General features: G+C 46.5%; 1 protein-coding gene across 1 annotated transcript; it reads left to right on the top strand.

The window, feature by feature from the left end:
* The first annotated feature begins 3,397 nt into the window (after positions 1–3,397).
* LOC120022334 (flocculation protein FLO11-like) lies at positions 3,398–7,047 on the top strand. The gene is made up of 5 exons (XM_038966231.1): positions 3,398–3,731; positions 4,017–4,728; positions 4,845–5,875; positions 5,987–6,625; positions 7,031–7,047. Exons 1-5 carry the CDS (start codon positions 3,398–3,400, stop codon positions 7,045–7,047), a joined length of 2,733 nt encoding a protein of 910 aa, XP_038822159.1.
* The last annotated feature ends 16,536 nt before the right edge of the window (positions 7,048–23,583 follow it).

Here is a 23,583-nt window from a genome sequence, read left to right as displayed (position 1 = left end):
AGGTACTCATGACAAGGGCCCGGGCCCTGATTGACACTGCCAGAAGTAAGGGAGGTATTACTAGTAATAGCTTGATGGCAACATGGGAAAATTACCCTGGATCATACTCAGTAGTTAATGGTAATGTTATGTCACCTAAGGAAATAGTCTCAATTTTTTGGGACAATATAACCCGTGATGATATTGAGAAGATGAAGTTTGTTATGAGCGAGATAGAGATCACGCATCGACACCGCATCAGTGCTCTGGACCTGCAATATGTGACAGATAGAACCGGGTTAGCAGATGTTATGGCATTGCATTACGGAGCTGCAGCACGGGCAGGGTTGAACACCCTGCTCAAGAAAATCGGTCGCAATGACCTGGTGAAGCGAGTCAAAGACAGTGACTGTACTCACACCTCAAGTCAGCTACAACCTGTGGCCTTCGCTACACGCGACAAGGTTATCAATAAACATCAAGGTGCTGTGACAGAGAAGGTGTTGAATATACTTTGCGACCTTGACAGAGGACAGTTGAAAAGATTCATATGGACATTGAAACTACCAAGCAGCACGGCGGAGCTTATCAGAAACACCAACTGACCTGCAAAAAGTGCTGAAGGAACATGTTCAACATGACCGGTTACCTGGATACCATTTACAAAACACTGAGGGAAATGAACCAAAACAGCCTGGCAGACCAGTTGAAAACGTACATAGCCGGCCTCAGTCCCTAGGATATGTAGTCAATGATAAACTGTTTTTACTACACTGAACAGTGTTAGTTCTATAAATGTGCCATTGCAAAATGTCTCTATTGAGCTATAGCTTGGTGATATGTACCACTGCTTTGTTTTGTGATTAAACTGGTCAATAAACCCGAGTGACAACAATGTATACTGTGCATGTCTCTACACACACACACACACACACACACACACACACACACACACACACACACACACACACACACCACTGGGCACACACACACACACACACACACACACACACACACACACACACACACACAAACACACACACAAACGGGCTAAGTAGAGTACAACTTTCATTATAGTGAAGTACAGCCTTTTTGTAATTACACTTTGTACCAGTAACAACATCCAAATCTTTTACCTGTTATTCCTGGTTGTTTCAGTTACTCAGTGGCAGTAGTAGGATTATGGTGTTATTCCTGGTTGTTTCAGTTACTCAGTGGCAGTAGTAGGATTATGGTGTTATTCCTGGTTGTTTCAGTTACTCAGTGGCAGTAGTAGGATTATGGTGTTATTCCTAGTTGTTTCAGTTACTCAGTGGCATGGATTATGGCGTAATTACTGCACTTACCTGATATCTTGATACTGTTTTAATAGACTGTGACCATTTATTTGTAGAGTCATCATTATCACTCAGCATCATTTTAAATGTCTAACCGGTAGACACTTTCTAATGTTCCCATGCAGGTCACCTTTATTGTATCTGTTCACACCGAAAATGAGCTGGATGAACAAACATGCCTTATAGATAAGGTTACCTGTTTACACCAGATCGTGTTTGGTTGGCACGGCAACAGGTCCAAAGTCAATCAGTTACTAACAGCTCCCACCTTAGACTCCCAAACAGAAAAGCTTGTACTTCTGTAGTTGACATAGCTAATAGAATGACCTATCTGGTGTGGATGTTTGCTCACCATGGAGATAGCAGTAGCTGGGTGAATCATTCACAGACAGTCTGAGCTTCATTGACATAACAGCTGAAAACCCCCCCGGCGTTGGATGTTCCGAGCCCCATTATACATAACAGTGGTTGGACGATCTACCTTGGTGTTGGAGCCCCATGGAGATAACATTAGTTGGGTGAGTCATCTGTACTTGGAAAGTGTGAGTTTCATCTGCATAACAGCGGTTGGAAGACCCAGCTGCGGCCGGAGGTGTCAGCTCTGATTGGATTGTATGAGCAATGTTAGATGAAACAGCGGTTGGGAAGACTCAGGAGTTATTGGACGATTCAGAGGTTATGTGCATAACATCGGAATGGACAATTCAGCTGGTTGGACGTATCGGAAGCCCGTAGAAACAGCAGTGGTTGGACGTATCGGAAGCCCGTAGAAACAGCGGTGGTTGGACGTATCGGAAGCCCGTAGAAACAGCAGTGGTTGGACGTATCGGAAGCCCGTAGAAACAGCAGTGGTTGGATACACAACCCACAGTGAGACATTGAAACTAGGTCCACCTCAGGTTGACACCTAAGCAGTGAACAGGAAAGATACATATAGTCTACCTGATGACACATTGTGGTGATTACTTCAAACGGCCTTGCAGCTTTTAGGAGGAGCCTCAGCTACATATATAAGATTAGTTACACAGACAGTGTAAAATTCAGTGTATATTTGCAGCTGAACCATGAACATGGTCCAGTGCTAGTGTGAAGTACTTTACAAAACAATAACAATTACAAACAATAGACAAGTTACAATGTCACATGACCTTTATTCAACATACAATAACAGAGGTGAATGGTATTACCAGCAACACAATATGGGCCTAGGAGTTGAAGAATATACAGAAATAAGAGAATCAACACCCTCTCCCTTGCGCAACATGCAACAGAGAAGATGGTACGAAAGAGCCGCTAAGGACAGACTTTGTAATACAGAGGACCGCAACACATACCAAAGAGACCGTTTGGTTCCACACAATGTACCTGTTTATCCTAGACACCCCCAACCCTTTCACGTAAGATGTAGGCCTGACAAACAGAGGTTACAACAAGTTAGTCATGACATAGGACTGTCACGGAAGACCAATGTTTACAATAGACCTCCAAAACAGTACAACAGACAGCCACAATCCCTTTGTCACGCTCCTGCTCCTACTCCAGCAAAGGGGAAACGTCATATACCTCCGGACTGGATAGTGCAACCCTGTAACGGACTCTCTGTCAACAAACAACTCAAGACCCTGTCGACAAACAACAACGCAAGACTGGTAAGATACACGGACGTCATGACAATGACAACAGCCAGTCCAACCCTCCCAGGGACGGCAGCCGGTCCAACTCTCCCAGGGACCGCAGCCGGTCCAAACCTCCCAGGGACGGCAGCCGGTCCAACCCTCCCAGGGACCGCAGCCGGTCCAACCCTCCCAGGGACGGCAGCCGGTCCAAACCTCCCAGGGACGGCAGAGACATGAACGATAATTCTGTCAACAGTAGGCGAAGCAAAGAACCCAATAAAGTCGTTTAAAGCTCAAAAGGTGTGTCCCGAGGTCTCCTGTAGCAATGTCACACTAGCAAGGATTGGTAGATATGACAAGGGGAGTGCTTCACAACGCAACAGCATGCCTAGATCGCATAGATCGCCCACTGGCCCACATCAAAAACGTGGGGATCTGGACAATATTAAGAATAGAGCGGTCGACATGTCCTACAATCAACCTGGTTCTCAGTCCAGCCTTAAGGGGAGTTACAGAAAGAGGACCTGGATGTTCAGCAAGAGACAGCACAACAGTGACAATGTAGACAATATCACATCTGAGGTTCAAAACCATGTCACGGATACCAATGAGGAGGCTGACGTACCTATAGAACCCACTGTAGATGACAGCGATGCTGAAAGTGACCACTGTGGCAGTGGATCTAGGGCTAAAGTAACAACAGAAACAGTTGCAGATGATAGCGGCGATGACAGCTCCAGCACCTCCAGGAGCTCCAGCAGCAGCTCCAGGAGCTCCAGGAGCTCCAGCAGCAGCTCAAGTAGCTCCAGGAGCTCCAGCAGCTCAAGTTCCTCCAGCGTCTCAATTCACAAGCACAATGATGACAAGGATGACTGTCACAGTTCTGCAACCAAACATGTCATACAAAAGGTATCCTCTCGAATTAAACATAGTGTACCTATCAAACTAAAACGTACCAAAGTGTCTGGACTCAAACGGGACCCTGTTTCAGACCCGTATGTATATAATGACCCAGAGCATCAGTATACAGAGGATGATGTGTGTTCTGGGGCTGTATACACTCTATCTAATCCCCCCAAAACAGATGACACAGAGCCTGAGTCGGCCCCATCCGAGGCTACCTCTGCTGAGAACCAGCCCAAGCAACCAGACTCTGCTGCTGAGACCCAACCCAAGCAACCAGACACTGCTGCTGAGATTCAGACACCAGAGACAGACACTGGTAAGACTCAGACACCGGAGCCAGACACCGTTGCTGAGATTCAAACACCGGAGACAGACACCGTTGCTGAAATACAAGACACCGTTGCTGAGATTCAGACACAGGAGACAGAGTCTGCTGCTGAAATTCAGACACCGGAGCCAGACACCGTTGCTGAGATTCAGACACCGGAGACAGACACCGTTGCTGAGATTCAGACACAGGAGACAGAGTCAGCTGCTGAAATTCAGACACTGGAGACAGAGTCTGCTGCTGAAATTCAGACACGGGAGACAGCCTACACTATACCTAACCCTCAGTCTACAGCTGAGCCAGGGTCCCAATGTTTGGGTGAACCATGTGAAATGTCTTGCAATGTGCCTGAATGTAGAGTTGACAATGGAATTCTATTAGCTGCGCCTGGGTATCAAGATAGGGCTGAAGATGCGGTCTCTGCCACAGAGGACCTAACCAGGTCCGGGTGTGCTAACTCAAAGGGGACCGAATCTGCCCTGGATAACATTGCAAAGGGATATAGGTGTGATAGATCGGATGATGAGGTTGATGCTGCCCTGGATATCATCACATGTGTCACGTACGTATGTGTACCTGGAATCACACACACACATTGTGTTATTGTGGAAATGTAATGTATTGCCTTTGGGTAGAGATGTGTCTTATGTCTTATGCCTTTCTTTCTTCTGTTTACAGGGCTACCGAGAATGAGAGAGCTCCGGATGATATGCTGACCGATGTGGAATATGTAAACGCCTTTTCAGAGTGTGACATTTCTCACTTCTATGATTCTGAGCCACATTTCAGTAGGCCACAGTGGAACGTTGACCCTTGTCCCGGTTTAATATTTTCTGCTACAACTGACCCCAGTCCCTCTATTATACCACTCTCATCAAGCGCCATTTGTAATGTGGTAACCCAACCTAAAGATGTCTCACTCAATGATGACTGCATTGGTGACATGCCCTCCACAGGGTACCCAGACAACTCCATGTTTGATCTTGAGAGGGCATGTAGTGATTATATATTTCAACAACAATCGGCACTGCAGCTGGATCCCCATCTGGTTGAGGTACATCAGGACCCCGATCCTCAAGTGTCTACACCACAGCAGGAGGATGCCGTGGTCCTAGATCCCGAACAACCAATATCTCAAGTACCTTACACTCCACAGCCGACTGTTGATATACATGGGTTCAATGTGTACAAGCTCAAGCCAGTAACAGCTTTACAGTCGCAAAGGTCATTATTCCCCACACCACCACAATCTGAAGCAGCTGGCACCTATGAAGAACTAGCGCCTGATCCCAGTCTACAGCACCTTGACAGCGATGGAGATCCAGTGTTGTCAATTGCGATGATATCCCCTTTGATGCAAAAGTTGATTATATGCTCCGCATGTACAACCACCTTCAACCGAGCGGTCATATGTAACACCTACTTGATTCAGCTGAACAGGCCCATACAATGTGCTTGTGGCTGTGTATTATGCACACTGTGTTACAGTCAACAACGTGGTTGTAGCCTACACAATATGTCATCCACAAGGGCCCCTGTAAGCACCACAGCCAGCACCCTTGCCAATTGCCCTGCTCTGGAGCATTTAGGGGCCTGGGATCTGGAACTCAACATAGGTGATATGTTCAAAACTGACAATGAAGTCAATGTCCATGTGCAGCTGTTAATGAATAAGGAGCAATCCCCTGACATGGACACCCTGAGACCCGGTAGGTATATTACTATTTCTAGATCTCTCTATGTCAACTTTTTATACTACTACTACTACTATGACTAGCCCTGTAATGTAGCTGAACTGACAGTGTTGTCTTTCCACACAGTGTTCAACCATCTCGTCACAGAGAAGGACACCATGTCCTTCAAGTACTGGGTAAACGAAGCAATGCCAGAAGAGGTGGCCTGCAGATATGTCTGCATCCCTCATATACCTGGTTTCTGGGATCACGTCGTGGTGGGAACCCGGACCCTTCCCAAAACGGCGAACATGATCGGGCCCGATGACTCCTTGCCAAGATTGTTCAATGTGTCACTAGGGTCCTACAAGTTTCATTGGTGCTGTTTTGTTCTGAAGAAACAGATTATTTTAACTATGTGGTGCACTTCAATGCCCAGCAGAGGGCAGCCTAAGGTATTCACACTGGTTGACAGCACACTGAAGAACCATACCTCAAGCATAGAGTTTAGACGAATGGTATTCTATCTGTGTAGGTGGTTTACAGCTCAGTACGGGTCCCCACCAGACAGGCAGCTTAACATGGTGTTAGATTGTAAACCTAGTGAAGGTCCTACTTTGGTCCATGTCATAGCTTTCCTGGCTTCACGCCTAGGGATGGAAAAGGTAACACCTCAGTTCTCCCAGCATAGGGCCAAAGATAGGGCCAAAGATGATCGAAATTACAGTTTCAAAGTCAAGCATGCCAATACCATGTTCACGTGCCCCTCAGATGGTACTTCCGAAGGTAAATTAAGATATGAATGGTATCGTTGAGGAGTTTAGCGCCTACCACAACAGCGGTTGTAATGACATTGGTCTCACTCGCGTGTGTACCACCACAGAGGTTTACAGTTTCCTTTAAAGTACAGCAATGCTGTTTCTACATGTGGTATATTGCATATCACATGCCCCTCAGATGGATGGTAATTCCGGAGGTACTTATATAGATATCGTTGAGGAGTTTAGCTCCTACCACAACAGCGGTTGTAATGACATTGGTCTCACTCGCGTGTGTACCACCACCGAGGTACAGTATCTTTTAAAGTACAGCAATGGTTTTTTGTATATGTGGGTATATTACATTTTGTTAAAGCAGTCTAAATGTGTGGCCATGTGGTGAAACATGACCTTTTATGTGTTGGTTGACAAGGGTCCCTTGACTCATGAAATGACATCTGGTGTGGTTCCTAGATTTCGTGATATATAGAGGACCTATTTTTTTTTACCACTGACCTGTATATTCTTTTTACCACTGACCTGTATATTCTTTTTACCACTGACCTGTATATTCTTTTTACCACTGACCTGTATATATCTATTCACTTGAAATGAAATATGTCTATTCACTTGAAATTAAATATGTCTATTCACTTGAAATAAAATATGTCTATTCACTTGAAATAAAATATGTTTGTACATACAAATGTGTTGGTTGTGTATACACGAGAGATGACTCACTTGGATATATCCATGTAGACCAGAGACATTGTACTATAGGCAGATATGTTTGTTCGTTTAATGGCATTAATATATCTAACAGGTTATGTACAAAACATCCAAAGTATACTGAACATGGCAGCACAGGGAACTGTTTCTTAACTGTCACAATGTCACAACATGTGCTTATACTACATCTCCTGCTGTTATGTCTTTTGTTCTACTGTATTCGCGGTATGCGTCCTGAACGCTCACTCTAGTGACTGGTTCTCTCATATCGTCCAGATCCCTTTGAACAGCCAGGGTTAACACCTGCCTGTTGATGTAGGCCGAGGCGTTCAGTTGCAGTCCCACATTGTCAGAGAGAGTCTTTACTGCACCAATTAACCTCCGTACATCCAGTCTTCCCCGGAGCGCTCCTAGTAGATAACGGAGGTCTGCCCTCTCCATCTGCGTGGAAATCAGTTCTTTCTTGAACTTGTTGTACTCCTTCTGTTCCCCTATCGCTGAAGTCATAGATTCTTTGAGCAGGGCTATGTTGACATCTAAGCTTGCTATGGACCTCGAAACAGTGTTTATTGATCTGTCAACAGCGGCCTCTTCTTTCTTCCTAATCAGGGTTAGCTTATTCTCTTGTTCCATGGGGTCCATGTACAGAGAGGTGAAGAAATTTACTCCGCATGACAGTACGAAATCGGCCAATGCGCACACTCCCCGGGCTATGTTGCGTGAAAGACCGCTACTGCGCATCCTTGTCACAACGGACCGTGGCTGTAATGGGTAGGCTACGTTTATTACTGGTAACCATTTCCCATGGTACTGCCAGGGTCCGGTCAACACTGGAGGTGTCGAGAGTACCGGGTGCTCTCGAATATCCTGTTAAATATGGGGTTGATTAAGAGAGAGGGTGGTCGGCATGGGGTTGCAGGCAAATATACCCGTTCCGCTAATTCTAGGAGCTAGCCTATCAACCAGTGTTTCCCGGTTCACATCACCGGCGCACATGAGCTTCTTGTCAGATGTCAGCCCTATACTGTAAGTACCGCAGAAGGCCACCCCGAGCATTGGCTGCATTATGTCTGTGGTACGCTTATCTCCGTTCACTCTCTCCACGGTATCCTTGAAGGGATCCCCTATGGGATCCAGTACACCCTTCTCAAACTCCACCATGTGAAGTGTGTTGCAGAATAGCTTATGATTACTCTCCTCTTGGTTGCGGTGTCTGCCGGCGTGCTTCTTTCTAACCCTGAGAGCTGAACTGAAAGGCTGGAGTAGAGTTGGCATACAAGTGTACGCTTGTGCTCGCATCATAGCGTCCCTAGTAACGGAGCCGTTGAGTCTTTCCGATCGGCCCGTGGTGAAAATGTAAGGTCTGCGGTAGCCACTCGAGCAGTCTGACTCTGGGCAAAAGCCGTTGAATGCATCGGCGACCACCATGTCGAAGGGACCGCCCGTGTTTATGTGCACGTCTCCTCCTCGTACGTCCTTCATGTACAAGTTGGGGATGTACACCCCGGGAGAGTCTAGGGTCTCTGGTATAACGACAGACTCGCAGTATTGGTTGACGGTGTGCACCTGGTGCGTATTGTGAGACGTGGGTTTGCAGACAATCTCCGTGCCCAGTGTGTATAGAGCGGACTTCTGTTGCATGAGGGAGACACCACATCCCGTGAAACGAACACCCCTGAACAGTAGGTAGGACATGCCCGAGTAGTACTTGGTGTCGTAGTGATCCACTATGACATTGTGAGTCAACAAGGTGCTGTAGTGCATCCCCATCAACACCTTGGCTAGGATGTTGCTAATACCCGCAAGCTTTTGCAGTCTGATGGCCCACATGTACGTGACCAGGGACGTATCGCTAAATCCGGCATCGGTACACCACTTGTGTGTCAATGCGGTAGGCTCAAACTGTTCACTGACATCACACCAGCCCTCCTGTAGTGCTACCTTGGAGAAAGCGCACTGTCCATTCAAACGTATCACCGTGAGAGCTCTCTCGTTTGACAGATTCAGCTCGTTGGTTAGATTGAGGTCGTGCTCTCTGTACAGGATAGCGTTGAGGACAGTGTCAACACCGTTGTCACTAGACCCGTGGTGGTACACTCTAGCACCTAGGACTGGGAGGATGATCCAGTACATGAGATTACAATAGTCCACATCATCCAAGGTGAAGGTAGTTGGGTAGCCATATTCCGTGTTGCCAGTTACAGTGAAGAACACAGGCATGGAGGCTATCACAGAGTTGCGCCTGCTCCCAACTATGCCCTTAAACAGTGAGATTAGGCTGTTGATCAATCCCTCAATTTGTAACAATACGGTACGTTCCTCGGGTGTAATGGTCAAATCTGTCTCCTTTCCAGCGAGGACCTGCCGTATGTAAACTGCGCAGATCGGGTCGGTTAACCAAGACCAGAAAAGTCTTCCCTTGGTCCAGTCTGCAGTTTGGAAATGGGTAACGGCTCCCTTAGCCAGGATATTCATTCTCAACTGAATCATTGACGCTAAACCCTGTCCGTAATGGAGCGCCCGTTCAAGGAATAACAAGTTATCTCGCACATGTTTGGCGTGCTCTGTATCTCCGAAGTGAGTGAGCAACTCGCTGCCGATCTGAGCAATTTCGTCCTCGATGCTGTTCATCGGCGAAGAGTTGAACAGAGCCACCCGAGGCCTAACAACCCAGCGCTCTGGCACGACTTGTCTGTTCCTGTCACAATTGTCAGATGGGCGAGGTACCACCATGTTGCGTGTGTCGAACTCAAGTATGGACGCAGGGTTTCCTATCTTACTGTACCAGTCTCTACTGTGCCCGAGGCTGGCCAGGTTTTCTACAGAAATGGAGTTGGGATCGGCTCTCATCAAAGAGTTGACATCGGTTTGCAGTCTGATACGACGAGCTTCACTGAACAGCTCTTTCGGGTTACCCACGGGGTGTAGGCTACGGAGAGTGACACAGGCCACCGCTCCGTCATACTGGTGGAGGTATGAGGCGCAGGGTGATCGCTGAGCAAGCTGCTTGTAGTTGACGTCGTCCGATTCTGTAGTAGAGAGCACATGTGACGGGTTGATCTGATTCAGAGCTGGCGCCATGCATCCGACCGTGAAGTACTCCCATTTGAAACCTTCTGAGTTACAGAAGGCCTTGTGTTCGGTGGACGTGTCTCTGTTGGCACCGTGTTCCATCTGTACTCCGTCCACCTGCACGATGGGTATCTTATCAGTGGGTCCTCCTCCGACTCTAATGTAGTTTACCTTCATGTCGATTGAGCTGTCCTGGAAACACGATTCGTTGGTGAAGGGTAGGTCCTTGTCACCAATGTCGTGCTGGGTGACCTGTTTCATGGTGAACTCGTAGCCTACCCCTGCTCTACCGGTCTCATTGGCCATGGTGTACACAGAGAACTCGGGGGTGATCTTGGTGTCCTCGCTGACGATCTGAGACCGTATTATGCCGTTGGAGCTTCTCTGGGAGATGACGCGGAACAGCGTGTCGCCCATGATCATGACTTCGGCCTTATCACTCCCCAGTATCCTCCGAGCGTTTTCCAGGGCGCAAACGAAAGAGTCGGGCTGTATGTTGACCATGCCGCACATGAGCTCCGCCATCACCAAGATAGAGTCCAATTTCTCAGCACGACCGGAGGTCTTTGTCCTTTGCGCGATTCTGTCTGTCAAGGTTGGTTGAGCAGAGCAATATCTGAGCACCTCAATGGTTCTAGTTAGCTCCCAGGAGGTGCTGACCCTGTCTAACTCTCTTCTGATCAGATCCATTGCCATCGACGGCACTGTAACGCTCAGGAGGCTTCCGAACTGCATCGTGACCACCTTGGACCGATGTTGGAACACTTGGCTGTACTCTCTAGTCTGCACTCCGTTGCTAATTGTGTCGTAGGTGCCCTGCTGAGCCTCGCGTTGGTCCGTGATCCTGTAGCGCCTGCAGAACCTCGTACCTGTGGGAACTACTTCGTCCGGTACCAGCATCTTGTATACAAAGCCAGCGAGTAGGCGACTCGTTTCTCTCTGTTGTCTGAACAGGGTAACTCCCATGTGAGCCTGAGATATCACAACGGTGGCATCAGCAGAGATGGAACTGTTGGTGGCCGAGGCTCTGATTATGTTATCCACCATGTACTCAGCGAATGTGTTGTTTGGCGAGACCAGGAAGGTTGGTGCTTTCACCAAACGCACAACGGTCGCCAGTGGTTTCAGCGTATAGCTGCTCGGGTCCATGGTTACCACACTCATGATGCAGGCAACCTCTTGGGGTTCTAGTCGATTGACTAACAGCCGATCTGTCTGCGCTATAGTAGAGTTGATCTCAATACCATCCTCTGAGACAGACAGAGTCAATTGTTAAGGTGTTTTTTGTGGTGGTTAGACAACGTCTCGAGTGTAACGCGCACCTTTGCGCTGCGACTTATAAGGCCTCTTAACCTGAGCTCCGTGTGACGTGCCTGGGAGCTTACCGAGAGCTCTATACATCTCTTCGGTGCACTTGTCGTGGTACATTAGTAAACTCGAATCGTTACCGTGTCGTCTCAGAAGGTTTTCAGCAACAATCACGTCTGTGGTGACGTCGATGGCTTTGCGTTTCAGATTGGAGAGCTTAACCACACGTGCCTGGACCTTGGTATCACTGTCCTCGTCACTGTCGACATCGTCACTGTCTTCGCTGTCATCGTCCCGGTAGTAGTGGTAATAACCCTCACTTCGGTTTAGGTTACCCAGCAGGTTCTGCCTGTTGCTACACAGACAACATAAGGCTCTAAACAGCATCCAGAACATGCTGGAGGCTCGGTTCATAAGCTACGGACTTTGTAAGTATACGAGAAAGCACGTTGGTATCGTTAACCAGACATCAAACGCTTGACAGTACAGAACCTATGCCCTCCCTGCCTGATAGGACCGAGAAGGGAGATGACGAGAGCCACCGCGAGCGTGTCCAGGGAACGTATGTTCCGTTGCGAGAAGGAGCTTGCGGAAGCTGCTTTGAAAGACAGAGGGAGCTCCTACGGATTAGATATGTTTAGAACACGTGAGCTTAGTCGTCGTGAAAGGGGTCAGTCTGACAACGTGGACTACGAGCGTTACGGGTTGATCCCTATCCATCGGGACGTGGACTCCTGGGCCTACGTAAGTAAGGGTTTGGAAGTAAGCATTTCAAGGTAATGCCTACACCTGTGTGTTTGATGCAGTTGACAAATACAATTTGATTTAATTTCATTTTAACTATGCGTTTAATACACTTTATGTTGGTGTTTCTTTTATTTTTGGCAGATACAGTACATGTACTGTATGTCCTTTTTGATAGTTATTTTTTGTAGAAACTATTGATCCTCTTTGGCTAAATTATGCTCTGTTGTATTTTAAACATTGAGAGCGGGCTCCTGTGGTTGGATTAAAAAAAATATATAATTGTAAAAAGTATTTATTTTGTATTGTTTTGCCCCTTGGGCCCCCTACGGGCTTGGTCCCAGCTCCTGAATCACACATTTTACTAGTCACATTTATTTATTATGCAGTTTATATATTTTTATTAATCAATTAATTAAACAAGTGTCCCCCCCTACCTCCTCTCCTCCCCATCTGACAAATAACAAAGTGTCCACAGCAGCAGGCCTCTACACTCATTGAGAGTGGGCTCCTGAATCCCCCTGTGGTTGGCGGTTGCAGTAAAAAATAAATATATACTACATACTGTATATTGTTGTATTTCTCCGGGGCCCAGGCCCAATAGCCCAGGTAAGCCAGCCCTTCCTATGTCAGAAAATAGCCAAGGCCTTTGACCTTATTCCTATTTGTTTCTGGATCAATCAATACAATTTCTGAATCCTTAAAATGTACATTTTGGTGTCTTGAAGTTTCCTATGACCTATAGGCCGAGGGAAATGCATTCATTTTGCAATGTATTAGCCTATTTCTTAGGTCTATAGAATATTTACTACACAACTGAAATATCAACATCAGTCATGTCGATTGTATAGGATTCCAGCGCCTTGACAGATGCACACACACCACTGTGGTGACACGTCCCCTATATGACTATCTCTGTCCCCACGTTGTGATTCCCCTCCCCCACTCCACTTTACCGCGCAGAGCCAGAGAGGGAAAATCACTTTCATCTGGAGAAGCTCGTCCGTTAACACCGGGCGGCCCATCTGCAGGTCCCCGCTGTTCCTAAAAGAAAGGTGAGCAATATCATATTTTCAACAATTGAAATGATATGGAAAGTTATTTTCATGCTGTAGTACAATTCCACCACCATAAATCGTTGTATGGTTTATGAACTATGTTAGCCTAGTTAGCTTGTTTGTTGCTAGTGCTAATATTCGCCTCACTATCTAGCTAATGCACTAGTGAGCCAATGTTGTTGACATTGGGCGGGTAGCTTGATTAGTTAACATAACTGTTGATAAAGAGACTGATATTTTATGGCTATTTCAGTCAATTCTATCAGTGTGGTTATAAGTAACATGCATAGACAGCTAAATGGGACACGTGCTCCCCATAGATGAACTTGAGACGGTAGCAGTTTGATAACATTAGATGGTGTTAGTTTAGCGAGCTAAAGTTGGCTGGCTGGAAACCAGGGGTTGTGCACCCCACCTTGCATCTCATAGCAGAGTGGAAGAGGGAAAGTCACAGATGGAATTTTTTACTGCTTCTAACGTGCTTGTTTTGTAGTCATCTAACAAACATACATTATGTCTCTTATAAATTGTAGGTTAAGCCATGAATGTTGATTGTCTGACAGCCTTGGTATAGTTAAGCAGTAAAGCACAAGGAAAGGTTGAGGACTGTTCTTACGTAAGAGGCAACGCAGGAGTGCCTGCCTGGTTACAGCCCTTAACCTTGGTATATTTGCCATATACCACAAACCCCCTGAGTGCCCTTATTTCTTAAATATACCACAGTTTCAGCCAATCAACATCCAGGACCCAAACTACCCAGTTTATAATGTCTGCTTTATTCCACAGATTAAGGATTTGAGTTGGCCTGACGTGAGAGATCTTCCAGGCGGACTACGGCCCATGGAGGATGCAGAGCATCACATCAGATCAAACATTGATAAACCAGTACTTTACCAGCGTTTTATCAAATATCTTTAAAGGTAAGGTGAGATTGAATATATTTCTGACAGTCCCTAAATATGACAGCTATGAATTAGATGAATCAGATGTACATTTTAGAGGTTAGTGGGAAACAGTGAATTGGGATATATGGGCACAGTCACCCAGGAACAAAGGTTTAAAGGAATAGCTTGCCATGTCTTTGTATTATGGTCATAGGATTCTTAAAGGTCCACTACAGTCACACGATGCTCCATCTGAAATCTCCTTCCACCTGAAAAGGCCCACCTTGAAAACGAATCATTGGTTTAGAAGACAAAGTAAGAGTGACAACTGAATCTAGCCTCTTGAAAGACAGAGCAGCGCATCCCCTCCCTAAACCCCCTGCTGCACACCTGAACCTCATTTTGATTGGCAGTGATATGTGTGAGATCACTTTTAGACAGTGTGAGGTCATTTTATGAGAACAGTTGTTTTTGGAGAAGCTTGGCAAGTTGAATGGGGTGATCATGTGACCGGAGTGGACCTCCAGACAGTGATTATTCTCTGTAATAATTAACTAGCACAATGCAATATCTCCTAATGTTTGTATTTTGTGTCTGCTAAGGACGGGGAGTTTTTGCCACTGAATTCATATCCAAAGGAGACTTTGTTGTGGAGTACCGAGGTGAACTGCTTACACAACAGGAGGGCGAGGTCCGAGCTGATCAGTACAATGATTCTGCAAAGGTGTTTCTTTTCGATTTCCAATGGAAAGGAAGAACATGGTGGTAAGTAGGATTGATGAGAACAAAATAAACATATTAATGCCTTTTGAGATCTAAAAAAAGCAACAACATTCAAATGGAGACAGACATTTAAATGGTTGGTGGCACAATATGCACTGTAGGCCTATCTCAGGCCCAGATACTAATTTGACCTTGTCCCTGACCTAAACAGTAAGGAACAATATTAGTCTTCAAACCAACTGGTTCGCTATCAGAGCATCTGCACTCCTTTTTAAACAACGCGTTAGGGACTTTTCTGCCCCTTTTCTGAATAGAAACCCTGTGCTGCAATATCTTCATTAAACTGTGACATGTTATGTTTCTATGCAGCATTGATGCATCTGAAGAAGACTCCTCCCTTGGGAGACTCGTTAATGATGATCACTAAAGACTCAATCTCAAAATGAAGGCCATACAAGCAAACGATGAGCCACACTTGTGCCTCTTCGCGACTCGAGATATTGCAGCTGGCGAAGAGTTGACTTATAGTTACTGGGCCTGAGATAGGCCTACAGTGCATATTGTGCCACCAACCATTTAAATGTCTGTCTCCATTTTAATGTTTTAATGCTGTTGCTTTTTTTAGATCTCAAAAGGCATTAATATGTTTATTTTGTTCTCATCAATCCTACTTACCACCATGTTCTTCCTTTCCAGTGGAAATCGAAAAGAAACACCTTTGCTGTGAAAAATGTCTGTCTGTCTTTTTTTATTTGGTGGTGACCTAACATAAATATATGTGGTGTTTTCTCTGTAAAACATTTAAAAAATCGGACATGTTGGATGGATTGACAAGATGTTTATCTTTCAAATGCTGTATTGGACTTGTTAATGTGTGAAAGTTAAATATTTCAATTTTTTTTTTTTGAATTTGCCGCTCTGCCTTTTCAATGGAATGTGGGAGGAGTGCCGCTAGCGGCACCCCTGGCCTAAACAGTTAACTAATCAAGCTACCCGCCCAAATGTCAACAAAATTGTCTCACTAGTGCATTAGCTAGATAGTGAGCGAACATTAGCACTAGCAACAAACAAGCTAACTAGGCTAACATAGTTCATAAACCAATACAACGATTTATGGTGGTGGAATTGTACTACAGCATGAAAATAACTTTCCATATCATTTCAATTCTTGAAAATTGATATTGCTCACCTTTCTTTTAGGAAGAGCGGGGACCTGCAGATGGGCCGCCCCGTGTTAACGGATGAGCTTCTCCAGATGAAAGTGACTTTCCCTCTCTGGCTCTGCGCGGTAAAGTGGAGTGGGGGAGGGGCAATTACAACGTTGGGACAGAGATAGTCATATAGGGGACGTGTCACCACAGTGGTGTGTGTGCATCTGTCAAGGCGCTGGAATCCTATACAATCGACATGACTGATGTTGATATTTCAGTTGTGTACTAAATATTCTATAGACCTAAGAAATAGGCTAATACATTGCAAAATGAATGCATTTCCCTCGGCCTATAGGTCATAGGAAACTTCAAGACACCAAAATGTACATTTTAAGGATTCAGAAATTGTATTGATTGATCCAAAACACATAGGAATAAGGTCAATAGGCCTTGGCTATTTTCTGACATAGGAAGGGCTGGCTTACCTGGGCTATTGCCCCTGGGCCCCGGAGAAATAAAACAATATACAGTATGTAGTATATATTTATGTTTTACTGCAACCGCCAACCACAGGGGGATTCAGGAGCCCACTCTCAATGAGTGTAGAGGCCTGCTGCTGCGGACACTTTGTTATTTGTCAGATGGGGAGGAGAGGAGGTAGGGGGGCCACTTGTTTAATTAATTGATTAATAAAAATATATAAACTGCATAATAAATAAATGTGACTGGTAAAATGTGTGATTCAGGAGCTGGGACCAAGCCCGTAGGGGGCCCAAGGGGCAAAATAAATACAAAATTAATACTTTTTACATTTTTTTGTTTTTTTTAATCCAACCACAGGAGCCCGCTCTCAATGTTTAAAATACAACAGAGCATAATTTAGCCAAAGAGGATCAATAGTTTCTACAAAAATAACTATCAAAAAGACATACAGTACATGTACTGTATCTGCCAAAATAAAAGAAACACCAACATAAAGTGTATTAAACGCATAGTTAAAATGAAATGAAATCAAATTGTATTTGTCAACTGCATCAAACACAACAGGTGTAGGCATTACCTTGAAATGCTTACTTACAAACCCTTACTTACGTAAGCCTAGGAGTTGACGTCCCGATGGATAGGGATCAACCCGTAACGCTCGTAGTCGACATTGTCACACTGAACCCTTTCACGATGACTCACGTTTTCTGAAGATGTCTAATACGTAGGAGCTCCCTCTGTCTTCCAGAGCGGCTTCGGCAAGCTCCTTCTCGCAACGGAAAAGATGCTCTCTGGACCCGCTCGTAGTAGCTCTCGTCATCTCCCTGCACGGTCCTATCGGATAGCCCAATGTGTCTGTACTGTAATGAAACAGCAGGGAGCGGGTCTCGAACCCTCGACCTCCTAGCCCGAGGTCCGGCGCGCTATCGACTGTGCCGCAAAAGCATGCTCCGTTACACTACTCCCTCCTTTCAAAGAGCGCGTCCTCGCGCTAGCTTGCGACTTTACGTCTTACAGGAACGCGCTCACCGGCCAAGCACACGCACTGTCGTGGATGCGAGGTCCGATCACTTCCGACACCAATGTAATGAAACAGGCAGGGAGCAGGTCTCGAACCCTCGACCTCCTAGCCCGAGGTCCGGCGCGCTATCGACTGTGCCGCAAAAGCATGCTCCAGCGGCAGAGTCGATTTCCGCGCTTATAAACCCAGGGTCGTTACACTACCCAGGGTCGTTACAGTACTATCAAGCGTTTGATGTCTGGTTCACGATACCAACGTGCTTTCCCGTATACTTACAAAGTGCGCAGCTTATGAGCCGAGCCTCCAGCATGGTCTGGATGCTGTTCAGAGCCTTATGTTGTCTGTGTAGCAACAGGCAGACCCTGAGCAACCTAAACCGAGGTGGGGGTTATTACCACTACTAACAGGACGACAGCGACGATGAGGACAGTGATACCATATACCCCACTACCCTATCACATGGAAAGACCAGCAGATTCACTGACATAGGGAGGCGAGTAGCACCTTCCTTTGTAAGTTCTAAATAGACAGTACACAGATAGATCCCTGTGCTGAATGAAATAGCTTCTGATTCCTCTGGTGGTGATAACGGACCCTGGCCGCGTAGAACTAAGGCAGGGAATGCAACACAGAACCAGTGTCTACTGAGTAATCCACATAGATGTGCACCCGATCATAGGCAGTTCATTCTCAATTACTGTCACATCAATTGTCTTTCAAAATGTGGTGTCGCTGTCATCTTTCAAATAAACACAACCAAGATATATGTATATGCAAGACATATTTTATTTCAAGGCAATAGATATATAAGGTTGGCTGATACAAAAGGGTATACACATTACCCAGGTGTAATATGGTCAATTAAAGTAAGGTATAAAATCGTAAACATGTGACATTGAGAACATCACCATATTAATTTTTATCAGTCAGGGCCCATTGTCAAACAAGACCTAAAATAACCTTTAGGCATCATGTCACCACATGGTCCCACATGTAGACTCTTGTAGGCTGAGGTAACAATATACAAACATCATTTCTCTACTTTAAAGGAAGCTGTAACACTCTGTGGTTGTGGACATGTGAGTGAGACCAATAACATCATCGCCACTGTTGTGGTAGGAGCTAAACTCCTCAACAATATCGATGTAATTACCTCCTGAATTACCATCTGAGGGGCATGTGAACATGCTGTTGGCATTCCTGCCATTGAAACAGTAATTACTATCATCTTTGGTCCGTTGCTGGGCCAGGTGAGGTGTTACTGTTCCATCCCAATCCTGGAAGCCAACAAAGCTATGACATGGACCAAAGTATCACCTTCACTGGGTTTACAATCTAACACAAGGTTAAGCCGCCTGTCTTGTGGTGACACATACTGAGCTGTAAACCACCTACAAAGATAGAATACCATTCTTCTAAACTCTATGCTCGAGGTGAGGTTTCTCAGTGTGTTGTCAACAACTGTGACTACCTTAGACTGTCCTCTCCTGGGCAACGAAGTGCACCACATAGTCAAAATGATCTGTTTCTTCAAGACAAAACAGCACCAATGAAACCTGTAGGACCCAAGTGACACATTGAACAATCTCGGTAAGGAGTCATCAGGTCCGATCAGCTTCTCCGTTCTGGGAAGGGGACGGGTTCCACCACAACGTGATCCAGAACCCAGGTACATGAGGGATACAGACATATCTGTAGGCCACCTCTTCTGGCATTGCTTTGCTTACCCAGTACCTGAAGGACATGGTGTCATTCACTGTGATTGAGATGGTTGAACGCTGCGTGGGAAGAGAACACTGTCAGTCCAGCTACATGATCAGGGCTCGTCATTGTAGTATAACATAGACATAGACAGATATATCTATACATGGTAATATACATACCTCTTCACAGGGTGTCAACTCCAGAGGATTGCTCCTCATTCATAATCAGCTGCACATTGGTAATATACATACCTCTTCACAGGGTGTCAACTCCAGAGGATTGCTCCTCATTCATAATCAGCTGCACATGGTAATATACATACCTCTTGGCAGGGTGTCAACTCCAGAGGATTGGTCCTCATTCATAATCAGCTGCACATGGTAATATACATACCTCTTCACAGGGTGTCACTCCAGAGGATTGCTCCTCATTCATAATCAGCTGCACATGGTAATATACATACCTCTTGGCAGGATGTCAACTCCCAGAGGATTGCTCCTCAGTCATAATCAGCTGCACATGTAATATACATACCTCTTGGCAGGTGTCAACTCCAGAGGATTGGTCCTCATTCATAATCAGCTGCACATGGTAATATACATACCTCTTGGCAGGGTGTCAACTCCAGAGGATTGCTCCTCATTCATAATCAGCTGCACATGGACGTTGACCTCCTTGTCAGTCTTGAACTTATCATCTATGTTGAGTTCCAGATCCCAGTCTCCTACATTCTCCAGAGCAGGGAAAATTGGCAAGGGTGTGGTGCTTAGAGTGGTATCTCTCTCTCTATTTATCTCTCTCTCTCTCCTCTATCTCCCCCCCCTCTCTCTCTCTCTCTCTCTCTCTCTCTCTCTCTCTCTCTCTCTCTCTCTCTCTCTCTCTCTCTCTCTCTCCTCTCTCTCTCTCTCTCCTCTATCTCCCCCCCTCTCTCTCTCTCTCTCTCTCTGTCTCTCTCTCTCTCTCTCTCTCTCTGTCTCTCTCTCTCTCTCCTCTATCTCTCCCTCTCTCTCTCTCTCTCTCTCTCTCTCTGTCCTCTCTCTCTCTCTCTGTCTCTCTCTCTCTCTCCTCTATCTCTCCCCCCTCTCTCTCTCTCTCTCTCTCTCTCTCTGTCTCTCTCTCTCTCCTTGTGGACGATATATTGTGTAGGCGACAACCACTTTGTTCACTGTAACAGTCTGCACAATACACAGCCCCAAGCACATTGCACGGGCCTGTTCAGCTGAATCAAGTAGTTGTTACAGATGAACGCTCTGTTGAACTTCTTTTTACACGTGGCGCATATAATCAACTGTTTCATCACAGGGAATTATCATCGCAATGGACGACACGGTAGCCCCGTCGCTGTACAGGTTATATCGGCTGGGACCAGGCACGGATTCTTCATAGGTGACAGCTGCTTCGGATTGTGGTGGTGTGGGGAACAATGTCCTTTGCGACTGTAAAGATGTCACTGGCTTGGGTTTGCACACGTTGAACCCTTGTATATCAACGGTCTGCTGTGGAGTTTCAGGCACTTGAGATGCTGGTTGTTGGGGATGTAGGACCCGGGCCTCCTGCTGCGGCACTTGATGAAACGTTTCCAGATGCACCTCAACCTGCTGGGGCTCTAGAGGCTGTGCCGACTGTTGTTGTTGAAAGACATATTCACCACAGACCCTCTCAAGAGCAGCCATGGAGTTCTCTGGGTACCCGAGAGGGGCCATGTCACCAATACAGGCGTTGAAGGTGCTGAGTTACACATCTGTAAGCTGGGTTACCTCATTACAGATGGCGCTTGAAGGTGGTTTCATAGTGGGAAGGGGATCGGTTGTAGCAGAAAATATTGAACCTGGACAAGAGTCAACGTTCCACTGTGGCCTACTGAAATGTGGCTCGGATGCTTGGGACACTTCACTCTCTTGAAAGGCATTTGCATATTCCACATCGGTTAGCATATCATCCGGAACTCTCTCGGTACCCCTGTAACACAAGGCGGAAACAAGTCACCCCCTCTACCCAAAGGCAATAGATTACTATTCAGTAATAACACAATGTGTGTGATAGTTACACTTACGTGACACATGTCATGCTATCCAGGGCAGCAGCAACCTCCTCTGATGTATCACACCCAGACATGGCTGTGATGCTATCCAGGGCAGCAGTAACCTCCTCTGATGTATCACACCCAGACATGGCTGTGATGCTATCCAAGGCAGTCTGAAGCTCCTTTGAGGTAGCACATCCGGCCCTGTTTACGTGCTCTGTCGCAGAGACAACTTCATCAGCCCTATCTTGATACCCAGGCGCATCTAATACAATTGCATGGTCAACTCTACATTCAGGCACATTGTGAGACATTTCACATGTTTCACCAATAGGTTGTTGGAACAATGGTTCAGTTGTAGACTGGGGCTTGGGTACAGCAGACACTACCTCCTTGGTCTGAGTCTCATCAGAGTCTGGCTCCTTAGTCTGAGTCTCATCAGAGTCTGGCTCCTTGGTCTGAGTCTCATCAGAGTCTGGCTCCTTGGTCTGAGTCTCATCAGTCTGGCCCCTTGGTCTGAGTCTCATCAGAGTCTGGCTCCTTGGTCTGAGTCTCATCAGAGTCTGGCTCCTTGGTCTGAGTCTCATCAGTCTGGCTCCTTGGTCTGAGTCTCATCAGAGTCTGGCTCCTTGGTCTGAGTCTCATCAGAGTCTGGCTCCTTGGTCTGAGTCTCATCAGAGTCTGGCTCCTTGGTCTGAGTCTCATCAGAGTCTGGCTCCTTGGTCTGAGTCTCATCAGAGTCTGGCTCCTTGGTCTGAGGTCTCATCAGAGTCTGGCTCCTTGGTCTGAGTCTCATCAGAGTCTGGCTCCTTGGTCTGAGTCTCATCAGAGTCTGGCTCCTTGGTCTGAGTCTCATCAGAGTCTGGCTCCTTGGTCTGAGTCTCATCAGTCTGGCTCCTTGGTCTGAGTCTCATCAGAGTCTGGCTCCTTGGTCTGAGTCTCATCAGAGTCTGGCTCCTTGGTCTGAGTCTCATCAGTCTGGCTCCTTGGTCTGAGTCTCATCAGAGTCTGGCTCCTTGGTTTGAGTCTCATCAGAGTCCTGGCTCCTTGGTCTGAGTCTCATCAGAGTCTGGCTCCATGGTCTGAGTCTCATCAGTCTGTCTCCTTGGTCTGAGTCTCATCAGAGTCTGGCTCCTCGGTCTGTGTCTCATCAGAGTCTGGCTCTTTGGTCTGAGTCTCATCAGTCTGACTCCTTGGTCTGAGTCTCATCAGAGTCTGGCTCCTTGGTCTGAGTCTTATCAGAGTCTGGCTCCTTGGTCTGTCTCATCAGTCTGGCTCCTTGGTCTGAGTCTCATCAGAGTCTGGCTCCTTGGTCTGAGTCTCATCAGAGTCTGGCTCCTTGGTCTGAGTCTCATCAGTCTGGCTCCTTGGTCTGAGTCTCATCAGAGTCTGGCTCCTTGGTCTGAGTCTCATCAGTCTGGCTCCTTGGTCTGAGTCTCATCAGAGTCTGGCTCCTTGGTCTGAGTCTCATCAGAGTCTGGCTCCTTGGTCTGAGTCTCATCAGTCTGGCTCCTTGGTCTGAGTCTCATCAGAGTCTGGCTCCTCGGTCTGTGTCTCAGCAGATTCTGGGTCTGAGTCTCTGCAGACACAGTCTCAGCAGACACTACATCATTGGCACTGAGTCTCATCAGAGTCTGGCTCCTGGGTCTGCGTCTCAGCAGAGGTAGCCCCGGCTGGGGCCGACACAGGCTCTGTGTCATCTGTGGTGGGGGAATTAGGCACAGTGCATACCGTCCCAGAACAGGCAGCATCCTCTGTATACTGATACTCTGGCTCAGAAGATACACATGGTTCAGTATCAGGGTCTTGTTGGACTCCAGCCACTCTGGTACTTTTTTGTTTGATAGGTACACTATGTTTGACTGGAGAGGATACCCTTTCCGCGACATGTTTGGGTACAGAATTGTGACAGTCCTCCTTGTCATCATCGCTAGTGTGAACAGAGTCACTGGAGGAACTTGTGTTGCTTTCATCTCCGCTATCATCTGCACCGGGTTCTCTAGGTAGGTTAGCCTCCTCATTGGTAATCTGTGACATGGTGTAGAACCGCTGATGTGCTATTGTCTACTTCTTCACTGTTGTTTGG

This window comes from Salvelinus namaycush, chromosome 2 (genome assembly GCF_016432855.1).
Source record: "Salvelinus namaycush isolate Seneca chromosome 2, SaNama_1.0, whole genome shotgun sequence".
NCBI lineage: Eukaryota > Metazoa > Chordata > Actinopteri > Salmoniformes > Salmonidae > Salvelinus > Salvelinus namaycush.
Note: the sequence above shows the minus strand (reverse complement) of the source record. Positions and strands in the feature narration are given on the sequence as shown.